Source organism: Panthera pardus, unplaced genomic scaffold (genome assembly GCF_024362965.1).
Source record: "Panthera pardus isolate Hobbes unplaced genomic scaffold, ASM2436296v1 HiC_scaffold_17, whole genome shotgun sequence".
In the NCBI taxonomy this organism is placed as follows: domain Eukaryota; kingdom Metazoa; phylum Chordata; class Mammalia; order Carnivora; family Felidae; genus Panthera; species Panthera pardus.
In genome coordinates, this window is record NW_026526732.1 from 17,046,867 (window position 1) to 17,063,819 (window position 16,953).

The 16,953-nt window shown below is 38.8% G+C and overlaps 1 protein-coding gene across 3 annotated transcripts in view; it reads right to left on the reverse strand.

Annotated features, from left to right (window-relative positions):
- The window catches only part of PCMT1 (protein-L-isoaspartate (D-aspartate) O-methyltransferase), a 51,292-nt gene that overhangs the window by 5,326 nt on the left and 29,013 nt on the right, over window positions 1-16,953 (reverse strand). For 2 of the 3 annotated variants that reach the window (XM_053904388.1, XM_019425009.2), the window contains exons 4-7: window positions 11,879-11,983; window positions 9,555-9,675; window positions 7,312-7,397; window positions 3,370-3,539 (exon numbers count right to left, since the gene is read on the reverse strand). In XM_053904388.1, coding sequence (XP_053760363.1) covers window positions 3,370-3,539; window positions 7,312-7,397; window positions 9,555-9,675; window positions 11,879-11,983 — 482 coding nt within the window. Of the gene's footprint in view, window positions 1-3,322; window positions 3,540-7,311; window positions 7,398-9,554; window positions 9,676-11,878; window positions 11,984-16,953 lie in introns of all 3 variants that reach the window. The other variant, XM_019425010.2, reaches the window with a different exon arrangement.

The window sequence follows — 16,953 nt, forward strand, 5'->3', positions numbered from 1 at the left end:
CAAAACTAGAAATGACCTTCCTTCCAAGCACAAGGAAACAGAAGTCTACACGCAGGCTTGGGGCTTTATGTGGCATGAGAACGCAGCATGCCCACCACCACTGCTCTTGTTTTCCCACATAGTTTCTATCGAAGGTCCCCAGCAAAGACTGCACCTCACCCTCACAGAGCACTGCAATCGGCTCTGGATTCCTCAGGAAGAGGAGGACGGAAAGCTGGTGGGAAACAAGAGAAGGTTCGGAAGAAAGCATGGGGACGAGCTGTTACATTAATCTGGAAGAAGATCCGAAAGAACAGAGATCACCTCACCTGGCAATAAAACTGAGGAGGAGCTTTTTAGATGATAATTCCCAAATGTGGGATGAACACTCAGAAAATGGCAAGCGACTCTTGTTAGCCACATTCTATCCTTACTACCACTGCCTTAATTCAGGCCACCACCATTTCACCCCTAGCTTGCTACAACCACATTCTGTTTCAGACTCTAGCTCTGTCCCTTTCCAATCTACTCTCTACGCCACAGCCAGGGTCATCTTTCTGAAATGTAATTCTGATCACCTCACGGTCTGGCTTCAACACTTCAATTGCTCTCCTAAACACACTACACTCTAACTGGTTGTTTGTCTTCTTTAGATTTGTTTGGATCTCCCACATGACTAGAAGTCCCAAGAGAATGGTCGGTTTCACGTTCACAGCTGTGTATCCATGGCCCTAGCACAGTCCCTGGCAATGCTGTCCCTGCTCTCAGTGGGTTCCAGTCAAACTGTTTCCTCCCCCTATGGCCCAGCATGGTAGGTCCCCGGTCCCTGGGTATGTCAAGACCCTTCACTATTCCCATAACCTTGCCTGTATTTCTTTGATTCATCCTTTCACTAAAATCACTTTAAAATCCCTAGCTGAGCATACTTTCTATTTTCTGCCTCGATCCTGCCGGAGAGTTTAAGAATACAAATAGAAACGGTGGATTAATGGTCTCTTTTGATTTTCAGTTAACTGTTGTTTTACCCTTTCAAACATCTTATTTTCTAGTAATTTGTTTCAGCACAAATTTTTTTCAATGTGGCAGTTGTTTTTTTTTTCCAATGCTGTTTTCAGATTTTGTTTCACCTTCACATTCTATAAACTTATACTCTTGAAAGATTTACAATTAAGTAACTGATTGTCTTTGTAAAACTACATCTTGGGGGGCACCTGGCTGGCTCAGTTGGTAGGGCATGCGACTCCTGATCTCAGGGTCATGAGTTCAAGCCCCACATTGGGCACAGAACTTACTTAAAAACAAAAACAAAATCAAACTACATCTTTGGATGTAGGAAAAACGTGTCTGAACAAACAACATTTACAACAGAAAGAATTAAGAAGTCTTTCTAGTACAACTAGAGAAATGCCTCCAGTGATACATACATGTAAAATTGCTCAATCTTTTAAAAAGTTGAAGACCGAAAAGAAAAACAGACATATATATATCTAAATATTTGGTAAATGACTAAATATTTGTCCATAAATTTAAAAGTTATTCTAGCTTTAATATAAATAGTTTAGTTTTATAAAGGGTAAATATAGGTGTTGTGGAAACCTAGAGTTTATATGACCTGGGAAGCGGGAAGAACCTCTTCATGAAGGAGAAAAAAAAAGAGGACTAAAAACAAGACTGCCCAGAAAACTGGGAGGACCGGGAAAGACCCTAAGCACGTGAAGGCCCTGAAGCTTAAGTGTCACGAGCTTCATGCTAAACCCACCTCCGCTTATTATAGAAACAAAATACCTTTTTGTAATTCCTTCATCATCAAATTGACAGTAGAATGTTCAATACTAACATTTATTGTGTGTAAAAGAAAAAATTTAAATTATTAATGAAAATCTGAACTCTTACTTGGTAGCAAATGTCAGTGAGCTCAGTGATATGTTTGCCCCTTGTGTATAGCAGCAATCATACTGTTATTTAACAAGATAACCATCCTAGAAGGAAAGTCGAGGAAGGCTGTAATTAGTTGTTAAAAACTGTATGATTTTAACTGGCAAGACTCATAGCTTTTTAATGTCTTTTTTTAAAGCAGTGGCCGTGCTCCAGATTAAAATTCAAAGAAAAGAGCTATATCCATATAAAGTGAAGAATGAAATGCAATTCCTAGTAAGATATCCCAGAAATGGCCAATCGGAGTTTAAAGAAAAACTCAGTTTTGAACAAACGGAGTTAGATGACCATTTTTGCAATCAAACATTTATTCAAAAAGTGTCTTTCCGCTTTCCATAAAACAAGATTGAGGTCTATTAAACTTACAATCACCATTTTACTCACTAAAAAAATAAAAATAATTCTCTAAAAATAAGTACCCCTGTCAAATTAAAAAAAAAAAAATCCTAAAACAAGGAAACTGTAAAGCCTTTCTTATTTAGACATTTAATTTTAAGTAGTCTTAGCTAGTGTCACTCTTACTTATCGATTTCACTCCTTCCCACTGGAGGACGTGGGGAGGGGAAGGGAGAAGGAGAGAGGAAGAAGAGAAACCTGGGCTTCAAACAAAATATTCAGATTATGCAGAAACACAAAACACAAGTAGGCATTATAACGAGCCATGCTGTACTGAAGACTATGCCGCATGCTGTTGGCCCTTTGGGTGGGTTTGTGAGACCTGGGCACTCCCTTTGAGCTTAGAGAATCCCCCCACCTCCCCAGGAACTCAGAGTGGCTTTAAAATGCGCTGGCCAGTTCTATAGACTGGGAGAAGTTTATCCCTTATAGTGGCTCTGAAACAGTAGCTGAATGTAAAACAGGCACAGGTTGTCAGACAGAATGTCAATGAACCTGACTGAAAGAGAGAAAGCAAGCTGAGAGGAACAATGTCCTCTCTGGGATTCTGACACCTTTGAAAACTGGGACAAGAGTATCTTTTCCCTTCTTTCTCTTTACGACTATGGTACAACAGGGGGTGGAAGGGGCAGGAAATGATGGCCCCTTCCCTTCAGACCAAAGCCTTTGTTTCCATGATCATACAGCAGTCACAAAAACGATCTGTGAATACAGAAAATTAATGGCTGATAATAAATTATCCTTAGAAAGTTCTGAACAGTGGCTAAAAGCCTCTTTGGAAAAATAAAAAAATTAAAAAACCAAGAGAAAGGAAAAAAACCCACCTTCGTGCCAACCAAGTCTCACCCCCCTTTCCCAAAGATATGAGTTAAACCAAAAGAAGGGCACACTCATGCGAAGTTTGTCTAGACTTTTAATGTAGTGAATTTCTGATGTTAGAATGGAGTAGCATAAAGGTGACAACCAAAAAAGCAGCCTTGTGGTCTAATGTCTTAGAATCCACACCCTTCACCTTGCGTGTGTGGAAGAAGAAAGAGCAGAAGATAAAATCACTTCCACCTGGCCCACTGCTTCTCTTTATCTGTTAAAGGCACGTAGATCACTCCCATCAGGGGCTTCATCTTGACACTGCCGTCCTGCAGCTTGTCGTACTGCTCCAGCATCTGGTTGCCACCTGCGGGGCCGACCGGCAGTATCAACCTCCCACCAGGCTTTAACTGGTCTATCAGCTAAAAGAAAAAGACACGCCAAGTTACCGATTTTCCGTTAAGACTCACTTTACTACACTATAAACAACTTCCCGCGTCCGTGGGCAGAAAGCAGAAATGGGCTTTATTTAGTACATACATACTTCGACTGTTAAACTTATTACTCAATTACCCATCGACCTCCTCTACTAAACTACCAGTTCTCTGATGACGGGGACTGTGATCTTATCCATCTCTGTGCCCTTGGCACCTAACATAGGACGCAGCACAACTGCAGGGCTCACAATGTTCAAGCTGAACCGCGTAACGCAGAACCATCCTCTCTTGGGAAGATCAAAGGCAAAGTAGGAAATTTCAGTGCCTGTTTTGAATCTTTGTGGTCCGGAGTGGGGAAGGAAGCGGGCAGTGCAGAAAATCAGCAAGGAATTCCTATCCTGACACTGCAGAATTTAGGGCATCACGGAGCTGAAAACAAGGAGACCTCGGTCTTACGACTGAATTTAGGATTACTGGCACCATGACAAAGGAAGGTAGGGCTGGAGTTCCTGAAGCATTAGAATGAGGACACCTCGTCAATGAAAAACCAAGAGTACTCAGTGAAAGCCCTCTTGGTCAGAAAACATTTAAACCCTATGTTACCATTTGAATGTAGCCTTCAAATGACCAGTAATCAAACACGGTAAGGAAGAACCGTATCATCTCTCTCCTGGACCAGATGTCCTACCTTCTGAGATCTCGTGGCTTCCTCTTTTTGATTTTTCCTACTGTCTCTCTCTTCCCTCATTTTTTGATATTATTAAAGTGATTCCTCTAGAAGTATTCTGTGAAACAGTGCACGGAATATTTTAAAAGAGAGAGAATGAGATCTTCAAGTCCAAAACGACCTTTATTTCACATATTTGACAATATGTGAGTACAGAATTCAAGGCCGGAAGTCATTTTCAGTTTAGATTTGTGATGGTTTGTTCTTCTGACTTGTTGATTCTTTTCAGCTCATTTATTTATTTTGAGGGAGAGAGAGCGCAGCATGTGCCTGTGCATAGAGTAGGGGCAAAGAGGGAGACAGAATCCCAAGCAGGCTCCATGCTAGTGTAGAGCCTGACACGGGGCTTGGAGCCGACCTCAAGAGTCAGACACTCAATGGACTGAGCCACACAAGTGCCCCGGACTTGATTCTAATGCTGCTGTTCTGCAGTCTGATACCTTTCTGATTACCAATCGTTAACAGATTATGTTCTATTGTTCTGGAAGCTTTTAGAATATCCCTGATATTCTAGCATTTCACGGTGATATTACGGTTCTTTTTTTCCTTTTTTTTTTAAAGTTTATTTTTTTTAAACTTCTTTTTTTATGTTTATTTTTGAGAATGAGAGACAGAGACAGAGCATGAGCAGTGGAGGGGCTGAGAGACAGGGAGACACAGAATCTGAAGCAAGCTCTAGGCTCTGAGCTGTCAGCACAGAGCCCAATGTGGGCTTAACTTAACTGAGCCCCCCAGATTCCCCTAAAGTTTATTTTGAGAGAGACAGCAAGCAGGGGAGGGGCAGAGAGAGAGGGAGAAAGAGAGAATCCCAAGCAGGCTCTGCACTGTGAGAGCAGAGTCCGATGCGGGGTTCCAACCCACGAACCACAAGATCATGACCTGAGCCAAAACGAAGAGGTGGATGCTCAACCAACTGAGCCACTCGGGCACCCCTCCCTTTAAAAAAAAAAAAAAAAAATCATCATACTGGGCACTCAACAGATCTTTTCAAACTATAGAATACTGTCCTTCAATTCTCGGAAATTTTCTTACTTAAGGCTTCACACTAATTGTTCCTCATACAGAAATTTCAAGCAGCAGCCCCTCTTTTCAGACCCATGCTTCATCTGTGATTTCCAAGGTCCTGATGCCTCCAGTTTCTAAGCCCTTTCAAAGTTCTGCAGAGTAGGGGCACCTGGGTGGCTGAGTCAGTTAAGTGTCCAACTTCGGCTCAGGTCATGATCTCACTGTGTGAGTTCGAGCCCCATGTCAGGCTCTACGCTGACAGTTTGGAGCCTGGAGTCTGAAGCCTGCTTTGGATTCTGTGTGTGTGTGTGTCTCTCTCTCTGCCCTTCCCCTGCTTGTGTGCGCTCTCTCTCTCTCTCAAAAATAAATAAAACTTAAAAAAAAAGATAAAAAGCTCTGCAGAGCAAGCTGCTTCAGCAATGATTCCCTCTGCAGTCTCTTCAGTTCAACTTCCTCCGCCCTCCTGACTCAGTTATTACTCCACCTGCTTTCTATCTGCACATGCCACGGGGCTCAGGAGTGCAGGTGCGATCTCCTAGGTGATAATGAGAGGGGTGCCTGGTGGCTCAGTTGGTTGGGCATCCAACTCTTGATTTCAGCTCAGGTCATGATCCTAGGGTGGTGAATCAAGCCCCACGTCTGGCTCCACACTGAGCATGGAGCCTGCTTAAGGTTATCTCTCTCTCCCTCTGCGCTTCTGCCCCTCTTCCGCACTCACGTTCTCCCTGTCTCTGAAATTAAAAAAAGATAGGGGCGCCTGGGTGGCTCAGTCGGTTGGGCGGCCGACTTCGGCTCAGGTCGTGATCTCACGGTTTGTAAGTTCGAGCCCCGCATCGGGCTCTGTGCTGACAGCTCGGAGCCTGGAGCTTGCTTCCGATTCCGTGTCTCCTTCTATCTCTGCCCCTCCCCCACTTGTGCTCTGTCTCTCTCTGTCTCTCAAAAATAAATAAATGTAAATAATAAAAAAAAAAATTTTAATTAAAAAAAGATAAAAAATTAAAAATACAATGTGTTAAAACGACTGGTTTGGTTTTTTTTTTTTTTTTTAACAAGTAATACGGCCAGAGAAATTAAGTGATTTTCCCAAAGTCATTCAGCAGCCAATAAAGCAGCAAGTCAATGACCAGAACAAGTTCCTTAACTTTCAGCTTCTCATGAACTCCTCTACACATATAGAAAGGAACTTTTCCAGACTGGGGAGTGGCTGAGACTGGGCAGAAGAGGCAGTGTCACTCTCAGCCCCTAGTCATCTAGTCCAGACCTGAGGAAAACTCAGACTCCACAGAAGCCTAAGATCTCAGTGAACTTAATCAAGGATCATTAAGGGATGACATAAGTTTATCAGTCTTACTAAAATAAAAAAACAATTTTGTACTGAAATTATGTAATATACAATACCGGAATACCCTTCCCTCTCATCGCAACTATGCAAACCCTACTGTTCTTTAAGATTCAGTTGCAACTCCATTCGTGCATGTAGTTTCATTGGTAACTCCAGGCAAAAATTTTCTCCCTCCCTTGAACTCTTACAGTACATCTTTCTTCTGGCATCAACATATATTACATGTTAATGATAATGCTATCATATCATTAATTTTCCTGTTATATGTAGGACACTTGTTTTCCAGAATATAAGTTTTGTGAAGGTAAAATGTATGACAGATACTTCCTGGTCTCACCCATGCATCCAACAATCTTGCATATTCTGGTATTTAATAAAATACCAAGTGATTATCAGATTATGAACTCCAGATGGATTTTCCTAATTCTAGTGGTATACTAGTTCTTAGATGGATCAAACACTGCTTCCAATAAGGTAGCTACAAACTGTGATTTAGTAATCTTCAAGTCATTTACACAACTCTTTGCATACGAAAAAACCCCTGCATACTAAGTATAATGAAAATGCATGACATAAAAGTCTAATTATGTTTTGAACATCATCTAGAAGTCATTTCTCTATAAATCTTTTATAGCTTTAGTTGACTGAAGCACAAAAACACAGGGAAAAAAAACCCAACTCACTGCCTGGGGCACAACTGGGGCTGCAGCTCCTACATGAATAGCATCGTAAGGGGCTTCTTCGGCATATCCCATTCTTCCATCTCCCACTGAAAGAAAAGAAATTATGCTTTAAAAACCTGTTTGGACAGAACTACCCGGTGGGAAGAATTATAGGAGGTTTAAAACAGAGCAAGAGAGATTTTTAATAAATGATGCTGGGACAACTGGATATTCATATGGAAAAAATATATACTTGAACCTCTACCTCTTACATACACAAAAATCAATGTCAGAAAGATCAAAGATCTAAATGTGAAAAGGTAAAATGATAATGCTTCTGAGAAATAACATAGGGGCATATCTTCATGATTTTAGAGTAGTCTTAAAGAGGACACAGAAGAAGCTGGTAAGTCTGATACATTAAAATTAAGTACTTCTATTAATCAAGAAAGTACCAATACAAGTGAAAAGGCATGCCATGGAGTGGGAGAAGAGGTTTACGATATGAATAAATAGGTAAAGGGCTAATCTATAGAAGTCCTACAAATCAAAGAGAAATATGAACAACTCAATATCTGAAAAAGACATTTCACAAAGGAGGAAATCCAAATGGTCAAACAAATGAAACAGTGTTCGACCTCACTGGTTAAGAGGAAAATACAAAATAAAACCACAGAGACACTGCTCTATACTCACTAAGTGGGTAAAAAGAAAACTCTGACAGTATCAAGTGTTGGTAAGACACCGAGCACTAGCAACTCTGACACATTGCTGATGGGAATGTAAACTGGTTCAATCACTTTAAAAAAGTTTTGCAGTACCTATGGTTCCCTATGAACTAGCAATAATACTCTACATGAATAAATGCTTGTATTATGAGTGCACGTATACATTTGGAACTTTATACACATATGTTCACAGCAGCTTTCTAATTCCCCAAGTTAGAAACAACCCAAAATGTCCATCTATGGTAGAATAAACAAATTTTGATAATGGTCTTACAGTGGAATATTATACAGCAATAAAAATTAACTATATGATAAGATGGATGAATCTTACAAATATAACATTGAATGAAAGAAGTCACTCATCATAGACTATATACTATATGGTTCCATTTATCTAAAGTTCAAAATTAAATTGAACATTGTCTATGGAAGTGCAATTAGGTAGTAAATGCATAAAAGTAATGATGCTGGTTACCATTAAGGAGAAAGGAAAGTCTTCCGAGGAGGGAAAAGCAAGCAGAGGACATGTAAGCCACCAATAATATTCCCTTTCTTGATCACTGTGATTAATTAAACAGGTATTTGCTAAGCTTCACATTTATGCTTTATGTGTGTTTTGATGTTAGTTGTATCTCACAACAGTACAAAGTGTTCACATGGAAATATGTCCACTGTATACTGCTGAACGGAAAAGAGCAAACTACAGGACAGAATATATGAGTCAATTAAAAAAAAAAACATGTAGGGGCACCTGGGTGGCTCAGTCGGTTGAGCGCCCGACTTCAGCTCAGGTCATGATCTCACCGTTTGTGGGTTCGAGCCCCATGTCGGGCTCTGTGCTGACAGCTCAGAGACTGGAGCCTGCTTTGCATTCTGTGTCTCCCTCTCTCTATGCTCCTCCCCTGCTCACACCCTGTCTCTCTCTCAAGAATAAAGAAAGATTAGGGGCGCCTGGGTGGCTCAGTTGGTTGAGCGTCCAACTTCGGCTCAGGTCATGATCTCGCAGTCTGTGAGTTCGAGCCCCGCGTCGGGCTCTGTGCTGACAGCTCAGAGCCTGGAGCCTGCTTCGGATTCTGTGTCCCCCTTTCTCTCTGCCCCTCCCCCACTCATGCTCTGTCTCTCTCTGTCTCAGAAATAAATAAACATTTAAAAAAAAAAAAGAATAAAGATTTAAAAAAAAGTGTGTATATGTATATTTATTCACACATATAGTTATGTCTAGAAAACTTAAGAGGGAAAAGGAGGGTTTTTTTTTTTTTATCTTACACATTTCTGCACTTTAAATTTTTCATAATGGGCACTTGATACTTTGCTATTACTTCTTAAAAACCAGTGAAGAAAGAACTCATTTTCTGAAACAGCTGACAGTCATATCAGCATCACAATTAACAGTAACTGTTTTCCTTACTTAGTACTTTAAAGCGAATGTTAAAAAAAAAAGGCAAAAATTAGCTTGAATACTACTTAGCTTGCATGGGATCTTCTGAAAATAAAAATTCTCTGGAGAGGAAATTTCTACAGTTTTCTGATACTCACCAACCAGCTGCACTCTCCCTGAAGACAAAAGCATCGGATCATCCTTTCTGACATTATTTATTGAGTCGTCTACTAGCTCTTTAATGTGGTCAATTCCGATGACTCTTCCGGTAGATCCAACCTAGAAATGAGGGAGTAATTCAATAGCTCACTGGCCTAAATTTGTCTTTCTGAAGTGTCACTAAAGTGTTTCCTCAGCTAAAATCATATTCTGCAATGTGAAATGAAGACAAAAGGTTCAAGCCTCCAATTGTATGGTTATTCAGAATACTATAAAATATTTACGAAATACAACTTTCTCAGCTTTAACTCCCAAATGGATAAATGCATTTTAGTAGTTAAGCCAGAATAAATTACAAAAACTTGCAATACTAAAAACAAACAAACAAAAAACCTTTTTTCTTCAATTTCTGATTTTTAAAGCCCAAACCCTGAAGTAAGACTTAACTGCCAATATTAAATGATAGTTGGTACAATCATTTTTAATTTAAATTTCATCTAAAAGTGTGGCTTTAGGGGTGCCTGGCTCAGTCAGTTAAGCATCTGACTCTTGATTTCAGCTCAGGTCATGATCCCAGGGTTGTGGGACTGAGACCCACATTGGGCTCCACTGAGCATGGAGCCTGCTTAAGATTTCCCCTCTCCGCCCCTCTCCCCTGCTCGCGTGCTCTCTATAAATAAATACATACATAAATACGTAAATAAATAAATACATACATAAATACATGAGGGCACCTAGGTGGCTCAGTTGGTTAAACATCCAGCTCTTAGTTTTGACTCAGGTCATAAATCTCACAGATCATGAGTTTGAGCCCACCATCAGGCTCTGCATTGACAGCATGGAGCCTGCCTGGGATCCTTTCTCTCTCCCTCTCTCTGTCCCTTTCCTGCTGGTTCTTTCCCTCTCAAAATAAATTTAAAAATTAATAAATACATAAATAAATAAAAAAATAAAAAGTAAAAAGGTCACTCTAAATATTAAAATGTTACATAAAAAATTCTATAGGGATTTCTGTACCTGATTCTACTGCCATATGTAGAAAATATAAAATACATAAAAATATTAAAGGCCCTAAATATAAATTATAAAATAACACAATAAAGACTCTGAAGTCAGAGTAACTGGGTTCACATATAAGTCTCATCACTTATTTACAACTATACAACCTTGGCCAAGTTACTCTATGAATCAGGCTCCTCAGCTGTAAAATGAGGAAAAGGGGACATACCTCCTAAGTGATGTGAGAATTAAAAGCACTTAGAACACTAATTAGCACATAATAAATGTGTGAAAAACATTAAATTCACTTTAAAAAAAGATTATTCAGAAATCTAATGTTTTTTAAAAAGTGAATTTTTCTCTGAAACATAAATACGTCAAGTATCGAGAACACCACTAATTAAATACTAAGCTTTGAAAAAAAAAAAAAATCCTGATATTCCGTTAGTGATGACTTAGCTTCTACAAAACAAGTGAAACAACTGGGGAAAAAAAAAAAAAAAAACCTGATTCCTTATTATGTAACAGGTACTATTATGGATGGATATGTCAGTGAAAAAAAAAAAATCAAATGAAATTCCCACCTCCCTGGAGCTCACATGCTAGTGGGCTGGTCTGCCAATTACATATTTACAACAAGTTAAGTAGATTCTGGTCCAAGACGCATCATCCATAAATCCCAACTTAACTAAACCAGAATCTTCCTATCTGGCCGCAAGGGACAAGACTTCATAATCAAAGTGATGTGATTATCTGAGCACAGATAAACCTTTACTCAAGATGCCTGAATAGGCCTCCAGACTTATACTCTGGAGAGTATAACACATATTTTTCTAAGAGCACTTGCTCCACCCTCTTTCTAATAACCCTGTAGGAGTGTCTGGAAATCAGACTCTCTATTCTATTTTCCGCCAGCTGAGAATCCGGAAGAACACAGTTTGGGAGCTACTGGTTGCCATCTTGTGATCACAAGGGAGGAGCCTGACTGAAGCCAACATTTGGAGGAAAGCAAAGCCAAACCCAGAACCAGAGAGAAACCCACTGTCAATAACAACATCTGATCTTCTTTTGAATCCAGCCACACGAAGAGCCAGATACACTCTAGATGTTTCCATTATATAAACCAAGTAAATTCTTTTACCTCTGCCAGTGTGGACTGAATCTTGTTACTTCCAACAACAAGAAAATCCTAAGTGATACATGTTCCAACTGCTATTTTAATAGGATTTAAAAAAAAAACCCTCAAAAACTGCTAGTAAAGAAATTTACAGCCAAATATAGAATATGATTCTGCTGGAGCCAGAATGAAAAATAAAGGTCTTACCATACGTGCAAAACATGCAGTAAGGATTCCACTTCCAGATCCTACATCAAGAGCTTTAGCTCCTTCATGTAATTGATCAAATAGAAGTTCTAGTGCATATGCATGCTGCCAAAAGAAAACAAAGCAAATATTCATTTGTTTTTCAAGACTCTATAAAGTATATATACCATGGCATATAAATAAAAGTTGCCAACTTCCTGCCGATTTTTCTAGTATTGTCATCTACCAAGATAATGAAAACATGACATACTATATACTTTTATAGTGAAGTCTCCACCCCACCTCTGTGCCCAACCTTCCCCATCCTTGTCCAGTTTCACTCCCTAAAGGCAACCAGTGATGTCAGTTTCTTGTGCTTCCTGCCAAACCTATCCATTCTGTGTATATACAAGCAAATATGTTATCTATATTTTTCATTTATTGTATCTTGAAGAACCTTTCTTATCAATACTCAAGTAGCCTGTTCATTCTTTTTTATGGCTCAGGAGTCTATTCTTATATGAATGTATTATAATAACAAAAATCCTCCCCAAAAAATCCCTAATGAAGGATATTTAAGTTGGCTCCAATCTTCTATAACAAAAGAGACAGAATAATCTTAAAAGTTGTATGTGTAGGAGCTCCTGGGTAGCTCAGTCTGTTGAGCGTCCAACTCTTGATTACAGCCCAGGTCATGATCCCAGGGTTGTGGAATCAAGCCCCATGTTGGGCTCTGCACTGAGCGTGGAGCCTGCTTAAGATTCTGTCTCTCTCCCGGGGTGCTTGGGTGGCTCAGTCGGTTAGGCGTCCGACCTCAGCTCAGGTCATGATCTTGCAGTTTGTGGGTTTGAGCCTCACGTCAGGCTCTGTGCTGACAGCTCAGAGCCTGGAGCCTGCTTCGGATTCTGTGTCTCCCTCTTTTTCTGCCCCTCCCCTGATTGCACGCTCGCTTGCTCTCTCTCTCTCTCTCAAAAACAAATAAACATTAAAAAAAATTTTTTTAAAAGAAAGATTCTCTCCCTCTGTCCCTCTCCCCTGCTTATGCACGGTCTCGGTCTAAAATAAAATTTTATAACGGGTATATATGTAGGATAATGTAATCATCTTTATAAAAACCTTATAAAGTATATCTGTAGGATAAATTCTTAGAATTGAGGGGGTCAAAGGATATATATTTTTATGTTTATAGCATATATAAATTATTAATCAAATAAAATCATATTGCTTATGCTTTGGGCCAAACCAAGAAATAAAGCCTTCCCTACTCCATCCTCTTTATAAACTTACATTTCAGTGCTTTTCTAAAATATGAAGTTAGAACTAATAAATGTTAAAAAAAAAAAAAAAAACAATAAATGTTATCTCAAAAGCTGTCCTTAAATACCTACTTACGTTCATTATTAAAAATCATCAGGTTCAGCATCAATAAACATTACTAGATCTTGGTTGGTAAAAATACATATTCATGAATCCATAGTGATAATAAGAAAATACATAACCTCTCTCTATATATATAAATAGGAGAATAAGGGGAAATTGTTCCCAATCAATTCATATTGATGAAATGATGAACTTAGGAAACTGCCATTTGGCAACCACTTCAGTAATAACTGATTCAGCAAAAATAAATGGATGCTAAAACTTGTAGATTATCATTTGAGGAATAACAGAAGATTTACATAATCTCAAAGTGTTTACCCAAAACACTTACCAATTACAAAAATGAAAACTGTCACTTTACAGTGGAATTCAAGTTTCTCAGTGGAGAAACCTGGCTGACACTACCTTAGTCAGATGATCAAAATTAACATCACCAATAATGGGACACATTGACATCATATGGCATCTGTTAAAATACATCCCTTCTGGGACATTCCAGGCAAAAATGCATAACCCATATCTGATCATGAGGAAACAGGAGACAAACCCAAATTGAGGAACATTCTAGAAAAAACTGGCCTATATTCACAAAATTTTCAAGACCATAAAAGAAGACTGAGGTACTGTTCCAGATTAAAGAAAACTAAGAAGACATGACAACTGAATGAAACTCCAGCTCTGTAATTGTATTTTCCTGTAAAGGACATAACCAGAACAACTGATAAAATTTAAGTAAGGTCTGTCAACTGGCTAACAGTGTTGTATTAATGTTTATTTCCTGATTTTGATACTGTGGTTATTGAGAATGCCCTATTTTTGAAGGTAAAGAGCATTCTATCCCCAAATTATTCCCAAAGAGTTCATTAAAAAGAAAATACATATATTTCATGTATATACATATATATGAGAAAGACAAAGAGAAAGAATAAATGATAAAGAAAATGTAGTAAAAGGTTAACATTAGGGGAAGATGGGTAAAAATTACATGGGAATTACTTGTACTACTCTTACAACTTTTCTGTCAGTCTGAAATTCTGTTAAAAGCTAAAAATTTTTTAAGCATCAGAAACAGGTAATGTTCAAAATGGAACAGACTGGAAACTCCCTATTTAGAAAACTAATTTACATGACCAAAGCCAGAATACTGGTTACACCAAGGTTAGAAGCTAAGGAACTGGCATGAGGGAACCTGCTAGGACATAGGAAACGTACTGATCTATCTTCATCTGGGTGCTGGTTACACATACACATATGTGAACACTCATCAAGCTACACACAAGATTTGCGTACTTTACTCGATGTGTGTAATAGCTCAACAAAAAGTTCCTGAAAAGACTATTCCAGTCACTAAAAGTGAATGATCAGACATCATGTCCCCCATTAGGCAGTGTTCCTGAAAAGACAAAAAAAAAAAAAAAAAAAGGTTGGGGTAGGGGGGACAAGTTAAGTATTACCAGGAAACAATCTTAACCAAGTTTAGAACATGGGAAATTCTACAGGACAAATGGATGAGTTTTTGTCAGTAAATAAGTGGGATTTAAAAAAAGAAAGGAGACTTTTAAAATTAAAAGAGACTAAGACTGAAAAAGACTAAAAAGGTGTAACGTCTGGACCTTGTTTGGATCCTGATTTAAGCAAATCAACCATAAAAGATCTTCTTGGAAACACCTGGTAAAGTTTGAACATGGACTGGTTTTAAGACAACATAACATACTAAGGAACGATATGATATAATATTGTAGTTAATTTTTTTTTTTAATGTTTACTTTTTGAGAGAGAGAGGGGCAGACTGCAAGCGGGGGAGGGGCGGGCAGACAGACAGGGAGAGACAGAATCGGAAGCAGACTCCAGGCTTTGAACTGTCAGCACAGAGCCCAACGCGGGGCACAAGCCCACGGACTGTGAGGTCATGACCTGAGCCCAAGTCGGATGCTTAACCAACTGAGCCACCCAGGCGCCCCTGTAGTTGTGTGTTTAAAGTCATCAGATTTACATTTAAGTACTAATGAGGGTGAACAATATTATGTTTGAGATTTGTTTTTAAATAGTTCAGCAAGAGGGAGACAAAATAAAAATAAAACAAGATTAACAAATTTGGGGTAATTATTAAAGGTGATTATGGATGGCTACATGAGGTTCATTATAGTATTCTATTTATTTATGTGGTGTTGGAAACTTTCCATATTAAAAAGTTAAAAACGAAAAAGTTAAGGCTACTATTCCACAACTAACATAAAATGGGGAAAAGGCCTTTAACAGATACAGCCACACACAATCCAATGGTTTTCAAACAGTGTTCCAGAAAGTCATTAATATTCCACAGAACCCCTTGAGAGGTAACACACAAATGTACACTGAAGGAGGGGTGTGTTTTGGGAAAAGAGTAATAGAGAACTAACTTTATCAATCTTTCATATAGATTGCTTCGCAAAAGAGGCTCTTGTCTAAAGAGTGAAAAACATTGGTACCATGAAAAAGTTCTGGACTAAACATCGGAAGTAGCTTTCATAATATTCTTACAACAATCAGTTATGAGGTTTAATAATTTCTATTAATAATACGATAACAAGTATCACACTATAGGAACTTGGAAGTAACCAAAGAAACAAAATAACTTCCCTAATACTTGTCTTTCTGGATCCAGAAATCAAAGGACAAGAAGGGACTTCTTTAAGGTGTCAATTCCCAGTTTATATGCAGTACTGTGGTATCTTAATTCCAAAACAAACCCAGGAATATTTTTTCAGCAGTATGTCTATACAAGATTTGCTTTTATAAAAGGGGACCATGCTGAGTTATTGTCAAGGCCTTCTATCACAATTATTAGCATTTTTCATGCTTTTATCACCCTAGCTAGTATTTTTCTGGATAACCCATGTTTATCACTAAATCCAAAATTAACAGTTTTTTAAAAGCTTTTTTAATTTGTCTGACTTTGGCTCAGGTTATGATCTCACAGTGGGTGAGTTCAAGCCTTGTGTCTGGCTCTGTGATGACAGCTTGGGGCCTGGAGCTTGCTTCAGATTCTGTGTCTCCTTCTCTCTCTGCCCCTCCCCAATTCATGCTGTCTCTTTCTCAAAAATAAATAAACACAGAGGCGCTTGGGTGGCTCAGTCAGTTAAGCATCCGATTTTTGGCTCAGGTCATGATCTCACTGTTTGGGAGTTTGAGCCCCACGTCGGGCTCTGTGCTCACAGCTAAGAGTCTGGAGCCTGTTTCAGATTCTGTGTCTTCCTCTCTCTCTGCCCTTCCCCTGCTTGTGCTCTGTCTCGCTCTCTCTCAAACATTAAAAAACAAATAAGTAAACATTAAAAATTTTAAGTTTTTTTATAATTATGGAAAATTTCAAACCCACAAATATAATGAATACACACATTTTTCCTCGTATGCAGTCACCAACTGTTTATATATTGTGCCATACTGTTTTACCATACCATCTGAAAAAAGGTGTACACATTATGATACTTCACAGCAAAATACTTCAGCACGCATATGCCAAAAAAACTAAGACATCTCCCTTTGCAACCACATCACCATTACCACACTCATGAAAATCATCAATTTAGTATCATCATCCAACATACACACTGTACTTAAATTTCCTCAACTGTCCCCAAAATGTCCTTTATAGCTGTTTTTACCCCAATCCATTCAAGGATTATGCATTGTATTTGTCAATATAAAATATTCTCCCTTCAGTTCTCCTCCACCTACCA